Source organism: Crocodylus siamensis, chromosome 4, assembly GCF_052110815.1.
Source record: "Crocodylus siamensis isolate JL-2025a chromosome 4, ASM5211081v1, whole genome shotgun sequence".
Classification (NCBI taxonomy): domain Eukaryota; kingdom Metazoa; phylum Chordata; order Crocodylia; family Crocodylidae; genus Crocodylus; species Crocodylus siamensis.
The window spans coordinates 5,039,145-5,058,820 of record NC_143398.1 but is presented as its reverse complement, the minus strand read 5'-3'; the positions used below and the strand labels follow the sequence as shown (position 1 = coordinate 5,058,820).

The following is a 19,676-nucleotide window of genomic DNA, read 5'->3' as shown; positions in this document are numbered from 1 at the left end:
ATGCTAATGGAGCTGCACTGATATATTCCATGTGAGGATCTAGCCCATTGAATTGGTCCAGGGGTTGTATTGAAGCTCACGGGTGGCTCATGGATCATCTGTTTGTTGCAGACGGAGTTTGCAGGCTCTGAAAGATCACTATATTAATATCAGTTTACAAAAACACTGCAAATGCCTTATTTGCAGCACATATAAAGACAGTGAATATAATTTTAAAAAACCCACGTTAAACATAACCCACAACATTTTGACCCTGGTATCTTGTTTCTATCAGGCAAGAATAACTCATGCCTGACTTCACCGTGGTCCTCCTTAAGAAACTGTGTTTCTCAAGGTTTGGGGATGACGTCAGTGAACTCTGGGGCAAATCATCTCTCCTCGTAGAAGCAGGGGAGGTGGCAAATAGTGGAATTTCTTACCATACCTAAATATTTCCAAGTAAAATGGCAGTGCTGGGAAGTTTCTGGTGAGTTACGGATGTGGAACTGGAAAAATGAGAAAGCCTTTATGACATACTATAAGCTGAGGCTCTGATCCTGCAAGTCCACCTGTGCTACAGGGTTATATACTATTTAGCCATTAGCTTTCTCTCTGCATTGTGGAAGGCAGGGTAGGTCTGCAGCGAAGAGACCAAGGTTGTTCAACTTCAAAGCACTGGGGCGGTGGGGGTCGCTTCACACCGCATCAATCACAGGTTCAGCACCGTACCTAGACTTCTGGTGGCCCTGGGTGTACTTTTAGTATCGGGCCCTGCTTTGCCAGAGATAATGATAATAATAAAAAAATTGCTATATTCGGGTCCCCTTTCTGTCTGGGCCCTGGGTGGTTGTCCGTTTTGCCCATGCTGTGTCTGGGCTTGCACACAGCGGGAGGGCTAGATGCTGTGGGGGCCAGACACCATGTATGTTCCTGGCATCACAACTGCACGCAGCCGCCGCGCCAATGGGAGCACTCATCCGCACTGGCATGTGTTACTACGAGCCCCCCACCCTCCACTGGAGCAGTGCGAGCCCATCCGCTCCCCGCTGAGCAAGCCCCCGCGCTGCCGCCACCGCATGAGCAACCTCATCCCTGCTGCAAAACCTTCATCTATCTCTGATCGAGTCAGTCTATACAGTGCACATCTACCTGCCTTCTGCCTGACTTTCCACTAACATGGCTAACTACCTCTCTCTGCATCGTACATGTTTCCAGGCTGGATATGGCTTTTTTTTTTTGTGGTTTCTGTTGTTTAGTAGAGAGACTCCTGAAGCTCAAACTATTCATTTACCCGCAGTCTGTAGCTGTTTCCTGCTGTAGTGCTTGTGGTTTAACAGGCTGTCATGCCACAGGCCAAGACAGGGTGTCTCTTTATGCACACGTGCATGTGATTAGGACTGGAGGAATGTCTAAAATAAAAATTAAAGAAGCATATAAGCCTATAAACAGACAATAATGCTGGTCAGAAAGAATGCAGTGTCAACAGAACGGGGCTTGGGAAGTGTCCATTGAATCCTATCCTTTTTAGGAGGGTCGGAGAGATGGTGTAGCCAGGATGATCCAGGAAATCTGCAAGAAATGAGGTTTTTCTCAGCAAAAAAACTTTGCTTATCCTTTATAGATCTGTTCCCGACATTTTTACTTTCTTTTCCAAAGAAAATCGTTCCATGAAAAAAGAAAGAAGGAATGAAAAGTGTTAAAATAAAATTCTATGTATTGCAAAAATATTGATGGGAGCAGAGTGGGCAAGAGTGGGCAAGCCTTACATATAAAGAGCAGTAATTGTAATTTCCCATACAGGAATATGACCTGCTTGTGCCTCCATGGAGTTATATTCACCCCCCTCAAACCTGACATAACAGAGCACAGTGTCATGCTTGATAGAGCATGGAGGTGATTTGTTTAAGGGTCTGTAAAAATGGAGAAGTTGCCCTAATAAATTATTTACTGCAGGGCAGTAAAAGATCAAGGAAATTGTTCAGATTCCATTGAAAGCCTTGAACTTTATGGAGGCCAAGTCCCCACCCCCGCCAGCTTGCTCTGAAAATTTTATGGGGCACCATTGCTGCCTTTGAAATGGTGACTCGTGGGCGTCTGCATCTACGAATTAATTTTGCTTTTCTCTTGTCTCGTGGTTTACGATGTTTTATATGAATATTGTGAAAAAATCTAGATCCACCTCCAGCCCCTAAGGATACAAAAAATAAGAGTCCCTCCCTTAGAGAGATTACAGTCTAGCAGATGAGGAGGAGCAGGGAGATGAGACGAGGAGGTCTTGCAAATTAAAAAAAAAAGGAATATAAAGTACTAGATAGTGCGCGCTGTCCCTAGCCCATTTGAGAACAGTTATCACAGCTATCTAGCTAGCCTCAAAGTGCAATTTTCTGTATGCGTTGCATTAAATGCTGTCCTTTGCCAAAAGATGGCATCTTCTGTCCTGTATGGAGTCTATGGGAATGACAGCACTAGGATGGCTGGGTCCTATCCACTGAAATGTTGTGTGCCAAGTATGTGGGCAAGTCTTCATACACTCTAGGATCAGGCTGAAACCTCTTTGGTCCATTTTCTTTGAACCTCACTGAAATGTCCATGTGGACCCAGGAGGACAGAAACCAGCAAGCTTGGTCATGTTGCATTTACTGTATAATTTGCGGTGGCATGCTAGTGACATAAATCCTTTTTTGCTACCTACCCTGGAGGCGGCCCTGTCTTTCTGCTTTAGTGGCATAAATCACAATAAAAAAGTGTATGGATTGGCCTTATTTTTTGCATGTTGACCTGATAAAACTCTTCACATAGCTGATTCAAGCCTGGTTTCTCTTACCCGTCTAGTCTGATTCCTGCTGTACAAAGCACTCTGGTCCCTGGCACATGTGCAGGGCAGGAGGCATGATTTTGGGATTAGGGTTAGAGCCCTATCACACTCTTCTGCTTGCCAGTGAAAGATCCTGGGCTCCCTCCACACCAGCAGCTTGAAAGCCCGAAGCCTGCAAGTCCAGGGCTGGGACCAATTGTTATCTGACTGTCAGCTCCAGCCTGGGACCTGCTACACATTCAATTTAAGGTGTCATACACAAACCAGCCACAAAAATGCTCTACATTATATGTGGGGCGTTTTTATGACTAATTTGCCATTTGATGGCACTTTACATTGAGGGTACATGTAGCGCCCTTACCATTTATGCAATGGTTAACACACTAATTATGGCATGAATGTGTAGAGGAGACCCTTCTCAGTGGTTGACAGGGAAGCAGTCAACATTGTGGGCGTGCATGAATGAAGTATTTACACTGTTGTAATGAGTGTAAAAAAAAAGTAGACAGTTAACACTAAACCTAAGTCAACTTCACTGTATCTGGTAGAGATTTATCCTGAAAAGAATCAGGGATCAACCTCTACTGGTATAAGTTACGCTGGTTTAGGTTTTGTGTGTCTGCCTGTGTTCATCCTGGGGCAGCTGCGTGCTAAAGGCAAACTGACCACTATATTTTCTAGCATACCACACATCCCAAATAAGACATGCACCTTGTTCTGGGAAGCATAATAAAGAAAAGAAATTTTTTCCAGAGTCATGGCCAAAATCTGACCCTGTGGAGCAGGGACAGAGACTCATCTTCAGCTCACAGACCCTCCCTTGGCTGCTCAGCTAAAAGCTATTACTAATTCAGCAGCAGCTCATGGAAGGCAAAAAACTGATGACACTGAAGAGTGAAAAGAAACACAGCTCCCTGGCAACAATTTCAGTGCCTCCATGCTTCCATTCCAGCACAGAAACCAGCTTCCCCTCTTCAGACACATCCCAATTTTGGAGGACTTATGTTTGAGCGAAAGGTATGTGTGCTATGTGTGTATATATAGTATATGTACCTGCTTTCTTGTCACCAGGCACATCTACATGGCACCCTGTGGTGACATAGCAACGTGATACATCGCCATACCACACACTACAGAAATGTAGTGATCACGTGTATTTACATGTGATTGCCAGCTAGGTGACTGTAACAGCGCACTCCCTGGGTATAGTGCACTGCTACTGCAACGTAGCACCAAAATCTAAGCGTGTGCTGCTTGCATGGTACAGGAACTACCCATACTGCACTGTGCTTTAGTACTTCCAGAAGGCACCTGGGAAGCCCTGTGCTGGAGCTGGTTGTCTTCCCCGCTTCTTGCCATGCAGGTCTTTAGACTTAGCTGGGAGTGGAGGGTGCCCTGCCCTCTGCTTCCCTGCAGAGTACAGCATGGGGCTTCCCTTGGTGCCACTTGAGTATGGGAGCTGCAGGTGTGCTGCACGGAGCTCCCACAATAGATACGGCTGGGCAGGCTGCACTCCTTGTCCCCTGCACAGTGGTGGCTGGAGTCTTGCCTCACCAGGAACCAGCGCCTGAGCTGGGCACAAGCATCCTGAATGTCCCCGCCTACTGCCGCTGCCCACCAGGGGGCTGCACACCATGTGGGGGAGTGTATGGAGGGGTCCTTCACACCTTCCCGCACACCTCACAAATGTCACACCCCACAAATCTTGCACATCCACACCCTTCCCCTACATCCCCCACCAACATAGGCACACCCCAACATACCCTATGCCCTGCCCCACACACAGCCACACCCCACCCCACCATACACAAACACATCCCCACCATATACACACTCCCACACTCCACCATACCCATACCCTCCCCACACCTCACTTAACACTCACACCCAACCACACCTTCCCCCACACAATATAGAAGAGTAAAACTTTATTTTTCAGTTATTATGCAATCACCTCTATATAGATTATGCAAACACAAATTATGGCAAAAACATGTTTTGTAATAAACTTAAAATATGATATAGTAGACGTTTGACTTTTAGTGCATGATTTGGTTTTTTTCTGGTTCTAAGATGGCAACCCCGCTCCCAACAGGAGTACTGAGGAGTGGGGGCAACAGGAGGGACTTCCTGTGGCAAAGGTAAAGGGTTAGGGAGTGGGACTTCTGGTCCTAATATGGCAACTGGGGGTGGGGCAACTGTCAAAGGGCGGAGCTACCCATGTGGCCTTTCACAGCTCACCAAAACTCATTAGGCAACCCTCCAGCCAAAATAATTTCCCACCCCAGTCTAGCTACTTCCTCTTCGGAACCCCCCTGGAGGGAAGTGAAGACTGCTATTAAATCTCCCCTCGGTCTTCCCTTCTTCAGACTAAATAGGTGCAGTTCCCTCAGCCTCTCCTCACAAGTCATGTCCCTCATCCCCTAAACCATTTTTACTCCCTTCTGCTGGACTCTGTCCAATTTGTGCATATCCTTTCTGTAGTTGGGCCCAAAACTGGACACAGTTCAGATGTGGCCTCCCCAGTGCCAAATAGAGGGGAAGAATCACTGCCCTCCATCTACTGGCAGCACTCCTACCAATGCAACCCAGGATGCTGGTAGCCTTCTTGGTAACGAGGGCACACTGCTGGCTCATATCCAGTTTATCGTCCACTGTCACCCCCAGGTCCTTTTCTGCAGAGCTGCTGCTTAAAATGAAAATGGTTCTACTGAGACTTGAACTCAGATTGCTGGATTCAAAGTCCAGAGTGCTAACCATTACACCACAGAACCCGAGTGCCTTACTTTGACAGCTCTGGCATCTCCAGCCTTCCTCTCCTTTCAGTAGAACAATACTTAGGGGCAAAAACAATGTGTGCAAAGCAGGAGGAGAGGACAGGATGGTGATGCCTTCTCAAAGAAACCCAGGCTTTTCAGGGACATTTTCTGTGTGTTGGATATGTGCATTGGGGGAAAGAGAGACATAACTGCTCAAAACGGGTGGGCAAAATGGCAGATCTGGTCTGCGGCTGGGCTGTATTTCCTAGCAGTCTCTGCCCGCATGGCTCCCGGCTGCTGTCCCTGGTGACAGTGTGGGGCTGTGACAGTGCAGAGCCACAGAACCAGGGCTCTGCCTTGGCCCCAGCCCTGGCTTCATGCTATCATAGCCTTGTGATCCCAGGGTCTCCATGGCAAGTGCCCGGGAGCCAGGCCGGCAGGCCATGCAGGTGGGTAGGGAGCTGGTCGGGATGCTTGCTGGTGACAGCATGGTAACCCATGCTCACAGCAGGGGCAGGCAGGCAGTGGATCATGGCTCTGCCCTGGCCCTGCACCATCACCGCCCCATGATCCCGAGGTCTCCCCAGCTCTGCCTGTCCATCTTGCTCCCAGCTGTGGCCCCATCCCAGCTGTTCTGCCACGTGCACCCACCCTTGGAGATAGGCATGGGGCAGACAGATGGGTGTATGGGCAGCAGGGCTGGATCCAGTGGCAGCAACCAGAAGGAGCTGCCACTGCAAGGACTGCTGGGAAGTGGAGTCTGCCACAGGCTGGATTTGGCCCGTGGGCCAGATTTTGCCCATCCTATCTTGAAATCTGCACTGGCTGATTGGCAAAGGGAAGATGTAAGAGAGTGCAGGCCCTTTAGAGATCTAGGGGCTGCTTACAGGAGAGGTGCAGGTGGGGGGGATCAGGCTGCTGAGCAGATCCCCAGCTGGGGACTTGAAAAGTTGGAACTGAAAGAGAGCCGGGAAGCAGAAGGTGCTTGTGGGAGGTGGGACTTCAGTAGCCAGAAGGGAAGAAAGGTACTGGTTGTTTCACAGCCTGGTGAAAGGCCCAGTTTTGTTTTAGCCCGAAGGGGAAAAGGCTTGTTTTCTTTGACCTTTTCTAAGGAAGGCTTTGAATATAGGACCGGGTTTGGGAATTGAAAAGGAAGTGTGGATATGACTGGAGTGATATGAGCAAGGAGAAGGCATGGCCAGCTCACATAAGATCACTTACATTTTATTTTAACAGATGCCTTTCCTCCTACAGGTATTTGAGCCCTGAATATGCTGATGCAATGTGTTTCACCTGCCACTCTTGCTTTCATGACCTGTCCCACATAATTGTTTCAAGGGATTTCCCACCCCCCCAAACTTTGTACATTTGTTTAGCACAGGCAAATAGGTAGCAGCTAGGTAACGATTCATATAGTGTGTGTGAGTGTGTAATACCCTGGATCCCTTGCTGCCATTCAATGCATCTAATCTGGTGCATTCACCAGCAGTGCTCAACCTTCCCTTATTCACTGTCCTTCACCTCCTTACACCTGCCTGAAGTGGGCATGAAACACAAGTGTTTGATTAGGCAATGGTTTTATATAGTCTGCCTCCCTTGGGTGTCATGCAGACACAGCAGGGCAAGCACACTTTTTGGTACTATGTAATTTTGCAGGCCTGCCTCCCTCCCTCCTTTCCTCTTTTCTACAGTTTACTTAGACCTTTTTAATAGCATCCTTTTTTGCATGTTTTGGATTGAAATGCTTAAAGACTGCGAACATGAAAAAGAGATTTTGAACACCTACATGTCTAAAACATTTACCTATATAATAGCACTTTGGGTTATTGAAATAGGAAATTATCAATAACGCTACACTTCGCTTAACTTTGCTAATAAGGACTGAGCAGTGTCTTTCCAGTCATTTCGATTTCCTGGGGCTTGGGCTTGGATGCTACAGCACTTGGATTTAACTTCTCCATCCCTGAGGTCATGGAGAGGGGTTCAGTCTGAGAGCTACAGTGCCTCTATCCCACAAGCTAATGAAGTGAAAGCGGTAGGAGGTTGTCACCCTGTAGCAGCCTCGCTGTTGGGTCACTTTGACACATCTTGGCAGAGCCTCATATAAACCTTACAAGGAGGTTTCTTGTTTCCTTTAAAAACAAAACCTGTTTAGAATTGAAAACTAAAGATAACGAAGGAAGCCAGGATTTTCAGCACACCGGGCTTGCCCCCTTGGAAGGGCTGAGTATCTGGTGGGATGTAGGTCCCACGGCCCTGTTGAGGTTGGAGGTCAGAGGTAGGACAGCCCTGTTTAAGGCTCCTTCAAGGACTGCAGTGGGGACTATAACATACCGGGCTGCACAGGGTTACCACGGTCTGTTGTTACTATACTGGACTGCACAGGGGCAGCGTGCTTCCAGCTCCAGAGCTGTGAGTTCAAGTCCTGTTTTGGATTTGCACCAATGGCTCCATCTGGTCAACCCACCTATAAATGGGCACCTGGTCAATTGAGCTGGATGGCTCAAATCCAAGGCAGCCAGATGGGGCGCTGGCCCTGACCCCCACTTCTGTGCAGTGAATGTCCCTGAATCGTGATGGCTGGAGGACCATGGACCTTTTTGGCTACTGAGGTTATTTTAATGAATCTTCCTAACACCCCCAATGGCAACCTTCAGCGGGGAGGGGGAAAGTGAGGCGTGGCACTGATGTGTATCTCTAAGACGTGCCGGGAAGACAGCTGAGGAGGTTGTGAGTCCTACTCCTATGTTCAGTTCAGTAACAGGAGGGAGTCTGAAAATCCTCTCAGGAGATCTTCATCTATGAAGTTGGATCTTTGGGAACACTTGCAAGTGATACCTTTGCCCCAGTCAAGCTTAAGAGTGGGACAGAGACTATATTGTGCATTTAATACAAGAACAAAACAACGTGGGAAGGGAAACGCTGTCTTTGCAAGCGACTTCCACCATATACCTCGTAAGTAGATGAAGGTTATGCTCTTTGACGTCCAGTGGAATGATAGGACTGTTGGAGATGAATTTGCTGCCTACCATCCAGATGTGCATGCATTTTTCTTTCACTTAATTGCATGAGGATGACTGCTTGCTACTACTGGAAGGCAACATGGGCATTCTGCATTAAATGTTCTGTATGAAGGGTGCACATAAATGCAAGGCAGTGACTGATCAGCAGGAGATCAGCCCATTGCAATGGACTGAATGGCATAGATGTGCACCTCTGCCCCTTTGAATGGAATTAGATCACCCAAACTAGCAGCAACTCTGCCCTGTGCATCTAAACCCCTCAGGTGCTTTAGGAGAGATCTCTCCCTAGAAGTTTTAAAGATTGTAGCCCCCTGGTTTCTGTGAATTGCAAGTGGACATGGTTGGTAATGCCAAACAGTTCTGTGGATCACTGCCCTATTGCAGTGATTCTCAACCAGGGTGCTACGGTGCACCCAGAGGTGCCTTGACGTCTTCACAGTGATGCTGCAGGGTGCCACACACTGTTAGCACTGTTCAGTGTGCAAACCTGATTCACAAGCTAGATCCAAAGACTTCAAATAGTGATCCATACGGTCAAAAACGTTTTGCTCGGTTGTTGTGTCTCAGTTTTAAAGTCTTAAAGACTTTGGCTACTTGGGTCTTCCTCCAGTGATGGAGACTGCACCACCTCTCTGGGTGACCTGTTCCAGTGCTTCACCGCCCGCCTACTGAGAAAGCTTTTCTTAATATCCAACCTAAACTTACCTCACTGTCATCTGCCCCAATGAGATCGGTCCAGCTCCATCCTCGTTTGAACCCTCCTGCAGGGAGTTGAAGGCTGCTATTCAATCCCCCTCGGTTTTCTCTTCTCCAAACTAAATAATCCCAGTTCCCTCAGCCTCTCCTCACCAGTCCTGTCTCACAGCCTCTGAAACATTTTCATGGCCTTCCACTGGACTCTGTCCAATTTGTGCACATCCTTTCTGTAGTGGGGGCCCAAAACTGGACACAGCACTCCAGATGTGGCCTCCCCAGTGCTGCACAGAGGGGAATAATCACTTGCCCTGCTAGCAACGCTCCTACCCATGCAGCCCAGGATGCCATTAGCCTTCTTGCAACAAGGGCACATTGCTGGCTCATATCCAGCTTATTGCCCACTGTCACCCCCAGGTCCTTTTCTGCAGAGCTGCTGCTTAAAAGTAAACTGGTTCTACTGAGATTTGAACTCAGATTGCTGGATTCAAAGTCCAGAGTGCTAACCTTTACACTACAGAACCGGTTACAGTAATGGTCCCCTGACCCTGATTGTCCCAGAGGGGAAACAACTGAGGCCCTTCCTGCCTCCTTCTCTCTTCAGTAGAACACTACTTTTGGACAAAAATAATGTGTGTGGAGCAGCAGAAGAGGACAAGATAGTGCTGCCTTCTCAAAAAACCCCAGGTTTTTCAGGGACAATTCCTGCATGTTGTATATTGTCTGCAGCAGGGGTGCTTAACCGCTCCCCACAGGCCATATCTGGGCTGTGGCTCTGTGTCATCTAGCCTGCAGGGCTTCCCACAGGTCCAGGGGAGTGGTGTCACCACCTCCTTGCTGCCAAATCCTGGGACCTGTTGGGAGCCCGAGCCCTGCATGCTGGATCCACTGCCTGATCCCCATTGCTCAGGGATGGGTAGAGGTGCTGCGGTGCCCAGGATCCAATCGCACCATGTTGGGGGTGGAGGAGGGTGGTCCTGGGCCTCCAGGACCCAATCCTGTGTGGAAGGGGTGGTACCAGACCCCCCCAGGACCCAATCCTAGCATGAGAGGGGAGGGAAGGGGCCAGTACTAGCCCCCTCCCAACCCAATCTGGGCACACAGGGGGGCAGAAATGGGTGGTGGCAGGTCTCCTGCATTCAATCCTAGTGCATGGGGCATAGCCCAGGGCTTGATCCAGATTGCAGATGGGCCCCATGCTATTGCTATGACCCGCATGGCTGAAAGGTTGAGCACTGCTGGTCTAGAGGGGTATAAATGATGAGCAGCACTTGGAAGGCTGGGCCAAGTTGTGGGCCCCGTCACGCTAAGTGCTGTACAGACACAGGGGGTGTGTCTACACATGCTGATTTAAGGCACATCAGCCATTTTTAAGGTGCATTAAGGGTGCGGGTCTGCCTGTGCACGCCCTTAATGCACCTTAAAAATGGTGCTTTTAGGCTATTTGTGTGTAAGTTTGCTACCTGCAAAAGCAGGTATCAACTTTAGGCGTGAATAGCTAAAGTGCCTTAGCACACATGTAGATGCACTGAGGCACATTAGCACTGCGTATGTCAATGGACTTGGGGCTAACTTTAGTCCCAAGCCGGTCCACACACCACGTTAATGCGCCTTAGCGCATGCATGTGTAGACGCGTGCCTAAATCTCCTTAATGCGCATTAGGCAAATGTGCATTAAGTTTAGGTTCATGTAAAAGCACGCGTAGACATGCCCAGGGGGTACAAGTTCCAGCCTAAAAAAGCTGGTGGTTGAAATGGGTCAGGCTCAGTGCTCTTCATGCCCAATTACAGAAGGGGAACTGAGGCACAGAGGTGCCTGAGGGACATGTCAGAGCTGTGAAGGGCCCCTGGATTCCCTGAGCCCCGCCTGTACAGGCTGACTTTCCTGTATTTGTATTTATAAGATACCTCTGGGGGATTTTGTTGTGTACATCCAAACAATCTCTATAGCAACAGGCGTCTTGCAAGCAGATTTTGATAGGTAAGCCTTATAGGGCAGGAGCAGGTTAACTGCTAGGCAACAAAAACCTAATGTTCTGAGCAATTAAGAGCAATGAGAGAGAAGCAGCAAAGCAATTAAGCAGCAGCTGAGTTGTCTGGTTTTTGCAAACTTTCCGGTCACGCCTGTAGTAATACACTGAGGCTGATCTGCCTTCACGCACCTGAAGCCAGAGGTGGCTGTTGCAGTCAGCACATCCCCACTGCCATCACGTGGAGCCTCGACCATGGTCCTTTCTCGTTTTCCTGGTTTCCTTCATCTCAAGTCATTTTAGACCGAAGCTGCAGGAATCAGCACCTTTATTAAGCATTAATATGTCCCTGGGATGGCATATTTATTTGCTATAGGGAACAATCCTGCCTTGGCTGAGAGCTAGGCTGGATGAAGTAATTGATCTTCCTTTTCTTGAGTGGCTATAATTCCCACCGTGGTGGCTGTGGTCCATAGCTGCTGCTGACGCCCGCTCAGCACGGCACAACCAGGTGATGCTTGCAATAGGAGAGGACTGTCTTATAGCCTGTTAAAAAAAATACATCCCTTCTGGCAATGCTGTCTATGTTGCAGTTATTGCTACTGCGAGGGAAGATGCTGCAGTCCTAACGAGCAATCAGCATTTGTTATGGGATTCTGCAAACTGCCTGTGGACAGCGGCCCCCAGGCCTGCTTCTCCGCAGCGCTCAGACCGCCTGCGAGGTGGCTCATTTAAACAGTTCTCTGGCAGCAAGATTTAGGGGCCCCAAAGGCTGGTTGTAAATGAGACTAAGAAGAAGCTGAGTGAGTTGCTGTAAGCAGCAATGTCACTGCAGCGTCTACCTGGTCAAACTGCAGCGATCCTTCCTTCCTGTTACAGCAATGGCTCTCCTTAGGGTTGCCTAAGCATTTCCATTCTTAGCACCGCTTTCCTTTGCAATGCCAACATATCCCTTTGGACACGAAAGGGGTCTGTTTGGCTTCTGCTGGGGGAACCAGCGTCCAGATCCCAAGAATGAAGACGCCATAGACGTTGGCTTGCCGTGGCGGCCTCGCTGGGTTAAAACGGAGGCCCAGTGGCTGGGCTGAGTACCAGAAGCTTTCATTGCCCTTGCTGTGCCTCTTATGGCTGTGAGGATTTTGCATTCTCGCTAACTTTAAATTTGCCTCAGCCCCTGCTTCTCTCTTGCAGATCAACATCGTTTTGGACCGCGCGATCACGGTGATTGCTGAAGAGGAAGCCGCGGGAAGATGAGATTGTCATACGCTGAGCTACTCACTGTAGCAGCCCTCCTGGCGCAGTACAGGACCGTGGCCGTGCATGAAGGTGTGTGTATAGCGTGCGGTTGCCAACCCCATCAGAAGCAGGGTAGCAAAGGGCTCATGCATTGCACGTGGCGAAGGCATGCAGAGAAGGAAATGCCTTTTCCAGGTTGCCGCAACTGTTGGTGAAATAGGCTGGGGCTGCAGACGCACCCCAAGGTCAACCCTGAGGAGCCAACCTGGTGCCCCTAGTGTCAAAGCCTTGGGCCTCTATGGATGGAACAAAAGAGGGTGAAAAGCTGGCCGAGATAGTGGCCAGCAGGAGCGACTAGGGGGAGATAGGCTCAGACGCCTCCTGTTGTGTAGGGTTCGACTGGAAATGGAAGAGGTCCATAGGAAAAGCCATCTTCTGGGCCATCTAACTTAGTGACCCTCCAACAGCCAGGATCAGATACTGGCCCCTGCACTAGGCAGACACAGGGGATCTTATCCACGTGTATCTTATCCGTAGCTCCAGTCCTTGGGATAAATCCGCCTCCATATGAATGAGACATTGGTGGTGCTACGCCCTCGCGGCTTGGCTTGACTTCTTGCTGCCTTTTCTCAATACCGCACAGAGTCATCTGGGAGGCCCAGCATAACACCGGGGCTCATCTTCTTCTTTAGCTATGGTTTTCAGCGTCCCCCAGTTGATTTGGGTCTTCACAAATGGCATTTAAAAGTCGCTGAAGAGCGAACGCCCAGGAGCTCTGGTTGGGGAGGGTGAGGGGCGCTGCTGGGGCGCTGCTGAGGTCTGGGCAAGGCTATGGCTGCTTTGATCTGCTTGGTTTTTGCACTCACCCCAGGACTGGTCTATCAGCTCAGCAGGGCTGTTCTCCAGCAGCAAAGCCGGCCCGTATCTCCACCTCCCCTTGGCTAGCAGCATCGGTGGGCAAGGGGTGTGCAGAGGAGCTGGGGGAGGCACTGGGCAGGGAATCCGGGGGAAACTGCAGTAATGCCCCGGGTGGGTTAGCTAAGCCTCTGCAGAGGACGTTTGCTCCCTCTTGGGCCCCATTTGAAGCTCCCCAGTCCCAGGTATTGCTCCGCCAGCCCTTGCGGCAGGTACTTGGTGCTGCGATTCCCCAAGGTATATGCTGCTAGCAGCCCAGGACAGAGCAATGGGACATGCCTCTCATGGTCTTCCCCTCCCGCACAGTACAAATTAGTTCCAGGGATTTCCCATAGCACCCCAGTGAAGCCTGCATTGCATTCCCCTAATGGGGCTTGTCCAGCAGTGGATAACAGCCCACTATTGCTGCAAGCCAGGCATATCATTTCTTTGGCAGTGCTGTGGGCATAAGGCTCTGGTGCTTAAACCCTGCTAGTATGTGGGGGAGCAATCAACGCACATGAGATCGATTGGATTTTTTAGATATACTTGGTGGGGTCTTCACTCGTTTTGCAGGCTGTCTTGGGGAAGAGGGAAGGAGCAGCTAATCCCAGGTCCTACAGGGTTCCCGTGGGGCTCTCTGGGGATGCCAGGACCCACCTGCCAGGACTGGGGCCTGCCTATTAAGAAAGGGCCTGGAGCCCTCCGTAAAATCAGCAAGGAGTTAACAGAAGCTGTGGAATCGGCTACAAAATTAACTTGATTAAATTCCCGGCTGTCAATTAAGCCAATATATTTGGCCATAATGCTGTTTAATTCAGAGCCTTAAACAGTGCAATAAATCAGCGTTTACAGATGTCTCGCGCAAACCTGTGATTGATGAAATAGGGTAATTTTGGAGGTGCATGGAAAATTTCAAATAAAATCATATCCCCCTGTGATTAATATAGCTGTCTGCGTCGGGATTTGCTCCAGAAGGTACCAATCCAAATATGCTTAACATCACATGCTTTCCGTGACAGCTTCAGGCATCTGATCTAAGGCAGCTCAAAGCTCCTGGGTTTTTCCTTGCCAATCTGAGGCTCTGTCCACCCAGGTGCTGCGTGCCTCACTCAGCATCTCGCAAAACAGGCTCCATAGGCCCTCTGGATCGCTGCTGGGAGCAGGATGACGACACAGCTCCATGCAGATGGCTTCAGTGGGGCTCATTCGTCATTACTGTGCACCTCGCATCACTGGGTATGCCCGGATGCAGAGTGCATGCTAGTTAGGACGGCAAGCATTGCCCAGTCCACTCAGTAAATAAGAATACATGGTGCAAGTCAGGGATGAATTCGGCCTTTTTGGAAGGAAGGATCAGAAGATAAGGAAGACCCCGGACTTAGGGGCAGACACCGGACACCTTTGCACTGATGTAAATGTGGAGTGGACCAACAGCCCACTGCTCTACGCCACCCTAAGTCACTCTATTCAGGAGTCAAGTTGTCCCCGAGCTATTCAGGAGTAACTATATGCCGGTGTGAGTGACCCCTGTGTCTATGCCATGTGTTTACACCTTTTTCTCGGTTTTAGCCCAGGATAGTCCTTTCATTGGGATATATAGACCCAGTGATGAGGCAGTGGGATAGAGCCTCTTGCAGGCACCTACCAAGGGAGAGCAGATTGTCTGCCCGCTCCAGCTGCTGGAATTTGCACCGGGGCAAACTCTCGCGTGTAAGCATGCTTTTAAGTTGGTGTGTCATTATTTGTCGGATCAGGGCTGAAGTTGCTTGTTCCACAGGGCAGGCTTTTTATGCTGAAGTGAGTAACTATCACGCTCGGTGCTTCGGTTTGCTAAGTGCAGGATGCTTTCTCCCAGGGCTGCGATTTCTGAGCCTTCCTCGATAAGATGCTTCCATTCTCTTGGGATGATACGGATGACTGATGTACTGGAAAGATCCGAAGAACGTAAGAGCTGTTGTACTGGCTCAGACCAAAGCTCAGTCTTTGGCCCCTGGGCTGAATCTGGCCCATGGGGATCCCCGAGGGTGCAGTAGTTTGGTGATGGTCAATCGCTGCAGTTTCCAGAGGTGCATCCTACCACTTCCCAGCTGCAGGTGACATTCCTACCTGCTGTGATGAATAGCCAGGGATGCACCTATTTGCCCAATTCCTTCTGCGACCTGGTTATACAATCAGCTTTTATCACATCTCGTGGCAGTGAGTTCCACATCTTAATTATACACTGTATGAAAACCCACTTCCTTTATAGTTATTGTAAACCTGCTGCCTGATAACTTCCTGGGGTGGGTTCGATTGCTAGTGTAATGAGCCACAGGGAAAAAAAAACCACCCAGCTCCCTCTCCCTGATTTCTCTGCCTTAGATCTCTCCCAGACCCTGTCTTCAAGCGGGCTCTTCTCCAAGCTGAAGAGGCCCAACCTTTTCTGGCTCGCCTTGCATGCAAGCTGGTTCCTAGCCCTGAGCACCTGCAAACTCAAGGAGACACGATCCGAAGAAGTAGTTGTTTGCACGCCATTGAGCCCAGTGTTGTATTTCCCGACAGGCTCGATGCACCCCTCTCGGCTAAAGCACCAGTAGCAATCAGCGGCTGTTTTGCAGCAAGCAGAATTGCGATCTGAAAGAGTGCAGTCCTTGCCCTATTGCGGTGAGTGGCACCATCTTACTACAGTAGGAATCGTTGCAGAGTTGGCCCCACAATGGCATAGAAGTAAAGGAGCTGGAAAATCTAGCTGGTCTAATAAAAGTATCACCTCTCCCGTGAGTCCTGAGAGCTTTTTTCTCTAGACCAATGTGGCTACTTAAGTCCTACCACTTGCTTTGCCAACAGCATCCCTGAACGCGCATCCCAAATGGCAAAGATAGATGAAGCAACCCAGCCCGAGAATATGGGTTTTGCTACGTTGAATCTGTAGCTGAAAGTCAGGCTGGTGTTGGGAATGGGGGGGAGAAGGACCAGGACTAGGCAGGGCCTTGGGAAGCCCTCAGCCATAGCCTCTCGGAGATGAAAAATGACAAAACAACTTCATAGAAACAAGGATTTCTTCTGCTATCTTTTACTGGACCAGCTGCGTAGCTTAGAGGGCTGTCGGATGAGCTCTCAAGCATCAAGCACCGTTTTCCAACATGGCTTCAGGTGGAAGACTTCTATTTCCTTCTTCTACTCAAGTCCCTTGTTCAGCACAGGAAGACAGCGATGGCCCTGTGGTTAGTTGTGCCACACATCAAAGCCCTTGCGAACAGCCCCAGGCCCCTCTGCTCACCTGCAAAGTGATGCTCCTTTTACACCCAGGATGACTCTGGGGGTGCTTTCTTATACCCAGAGAAGTACAAGACAAGCCAAAGCAAGTCCTTCTGAACGATTCAGCGGTTTACTGGGCAATCAGACAGCAGGGAATACATAGATATCCTCGGGACCAGGTGGTGAGGTCTTGGGGTCCATCCTCATAGTCAAGGCAAGCTCCAGACTCCCCCACCCTGGACCACTGCTTTGCACGAAGGCGTTTTATACAGTTCATAATCAAATTGCAGTATTTCTGCCCAGTCCTCTGAGATAACAATCTCTTGGCCGATCAGTATTTTGCGACTCTCCAACACCCCTGGACCAGCCACCTTGCATCTCAGCACTTAAACGCTCAAGCCTCTATGGCTTCCTCTAAAGGACCCAGGCCTGTGAGCACAAGGCTAGTAGCAGACCCACACCTAGCATGGGAAAACGATGCCAAGAGTAGCTGGTCAGGTATAGATGTGCGGCGCTGACCTCAAGAGCGACCCTCTGATACCAAACCAACCCTACAAGAACAAACCAAGGGATGCAGCCCAGGCCTCTCAAACTGGGCAACCAATAATTTGTACATCAGTCCAACACTTGTGAGGACGCTGCCCAAAAGAGGGGCCTTTACATAGCCCATGTGAAGCACCATCCAGCTTGTGCGCACCTCGGCGATAAGAAGTCAAGAATTTAATGCATCGGAGGGAAAAACGTCCATGCTGGGCATCTCTTCCCGCCTCGTGTTAAAACGATGGAAGAAAAAATAGCCCTGTTTGGATTTGTTAAGGTACCTGAGCCCTCCAGGACAGTCATCAGGTTTCTGTCTGGGAAACAGAGTTATTTCAGGTTGCTGAAATACAAAATTCAGTCCCACCAGTGCTTGAAAGCAAAGCCGGCCGCAATTGTATTTAGTTAGTCTCTCAGGTGCATCTCTACCCCACCTTCTGCTTGGCTTCAGACAAACACGGCTACATACCTATCCATGTTGTAGGCGCCAGTGAAATCTGTAGCACAAGCTGGATCAGCCTGGGGGCGGGGGGGGGGGGGGGTGCTATAAATTTCACATGCTTTACATGGCTCTAGATGTAGCTGCAAGAGCCAGGAGGTGGGGTACCCCGGCTGTGCTCCCCAGGCTGGTGCTAGGTTAGCTAGTATCTGTTATCTGTTACAGCTGGAGCCGTGTACAGGAGCCAGGCAGGGGGTCACACATACCCCAACCCCCACTGTGCAATAGGAGCAGGCTTGCAGACCAGAAGGAAGTGGCAAATGAAGCGGCCGCGGCATCCGCACCTGCCTGTCAGACCCCCGGCGCTGAGCACTCTTGCCTTTCTTGTGGTCCTGGAGGCAAGACCCAAATTGCTCCCAGTGGCGGAAGCTGGGTCTGCAGAATCCAATCGACCACCGATGTAATGTGCATCTCCCATTTAGCACCTCTCCCTGCCTGCTCTGCACAGGCCTCTAATGCAATAGAGACGTGGCATGAAGAATGAAGCCTGTGCTCGGGGTGTGGGTAGTGATTTATGGGCTAAGCCAAATTATGCTCACAGGAGAAACCCAGAGCCCCATTTTCCTCCTCCTAATGTAAGGTGCAGGACCTGCATAACCTTATTGACGGCCCCAGTAGGAAAGGGGTGGCAATTAGGTTTGCGAGTGAGCTTGCTTGTGTGTCTAACTGAGAGCAGGGGTGATAGAGAGGAAGGAGGATGCAGTGCTAGGGTAGAAGCTCAGGCTGTAGCTCTAGGTTCGGTCCCCTGCTCTGCTACAGGCTTCCTTCGTGCCCCCTCGGCAAGTCACTTAGTGGCATGTCTGCCAAGCGTGCCCACTCCCGGAGGGATCGAGATGCTTTTCTCCTGCTGATCTCAGTGGAATTAGGAGCCTGAGTGCCTTTGTGGATCTGTGCCTTATTCCAGCCACATGTCTGTTTCTGTAGGAGGGGAGGTAGCACTGCCCTGCTACGGTCATGGGAGCAATACGGTTATGTACAATAGGTAGACTTGGATCCCTTCATCCTGCAGCTGTGGTGCCATCAGGGCTCCACACTGGTGTTGCACTGGGGCGGGGGGTGTTATACACACACCCTGGCACAAGTTGCAGCAAAGGAGGTTTACTCTGGATATTAGGAAAAACTTTCCCATGAGGAGGGTGGGGAAGCACTGGAACAGGTCACCCAGAGAGGTGGTGGCATCTCCATCCTTGGAGGTATTTAAGACCTGCGTAGACAAAGCCCTGGCTGGGATGATGTAGGTGGGGCTGGTCCTGTTTGGAGCAGGGGGTCGGACTGGATGTGACCTCCTGAGGTCCCTTCAACCCTCATTTTCTATGATTCTGTGACTGATGATGTAGTTGGGGCTGGTCCTGCTTGGAGCAGGGGGTTGGACGAGATGTGACCTCCTGAGATCCTTTCCGACCCTCATTTTCTATAATTTCTGATTCTGTCCCAAGCTCTACAGGGTGGACCTCACCCATGTTTATCTTTCTTCCTGCAGTGTGTGGGACAGCAGAGGTGGCAGATATTTTGTTCCTCATTGGAGGATCCCAGACCCTTGAGGACAAGGACTTCCGAGCAATCCAAGACTTCATCGACAGCGTCATCCGGACCTTCGCGAGTGTGGTGCTGGGGAAGGCGGGCATTCGGCTGGGCGTGACACTTTATGGTGAGAAGCCAAGGTGGGTTGAACCTTCATCTCCCACTGGCATGCAGAGTCTCTAGAGCACCGGGTCTCAACCTCCTTGAGACTCAGGGGCCCCCTCAAGAGACTTGGGAAATGACAGCTCTTGTTCGTGAATACAGAAAAATACCAGGGCGATGCTTCTGTTGCAAAGCATCAGAAAGAGCACGACAGGCCAGAGTGGTTTTGACACCCCAGACTGTGATTTGAAATCTTTGCATTTATCTTGTGGATCATGTGTAGGCGTTTGCACACCTCCCAGTGCTGATATTGTTTGGCACCCTGCATCACCCTTTAAAGGACTCTGTGACCCCCTGGTTGAGAATCACTGCTCTAAAGCTTTCACCTCTGCTTGTGTCTGAAGCTGG

At 50.0% G+C, this 19,676-nt stretch overlaps 1 protein-coding gene and 2 non-coding genes across 10 annotated transcripts in view; 1 reads left to right on the top strand and 2 right to left on the bottom strand.

Annotated features, from left to right (window-relative positions):
* LOC149865440 (uncharacterized) overlaps positions 1-19,676 on the top strand; it is a 213,443-nt gene that overhangs the window by 13,346 nt on the left and 180,421 nt on the right. For all 8 annotated transcript variants that reach the window (XR_016441695.1, XR_016441696.1, XR_016441697.1 and 5 more), the window contains exons 2-3: positions 12,431-12,565; positions 19,126-19,306. Coding sequence is in view for 4 of the 8 variants with exons in the window: in XM_090041526.1 (XP_089897652.1) it covers positions 12,490-12,565; positions 19,126-19,306 (257 nt within the window). In the remaining 4 variants the exon portion in view is untranslated. The remainder of the gene's footprint in view (positions 1-12,430; positions 12,566-19,125; positions 19,307-19,676) is intronic.
* Positions 5,497-5,568, bottom strand: TRNAQ-UUG (transfer RNA glutamine (anticodon UUG)). The gene has a single exon. It is a non-coding gene; the product is annotated as a tRNA-Gln (tRNA).
* Positions 9,722-9,793, bottom strand: TRNAQ-UUG (transfer RNA glutamine (anticodon UUG)). The gene has a single exon. It is a non-coding gene; the product is annotated as a tRNA-Gln (tRNA).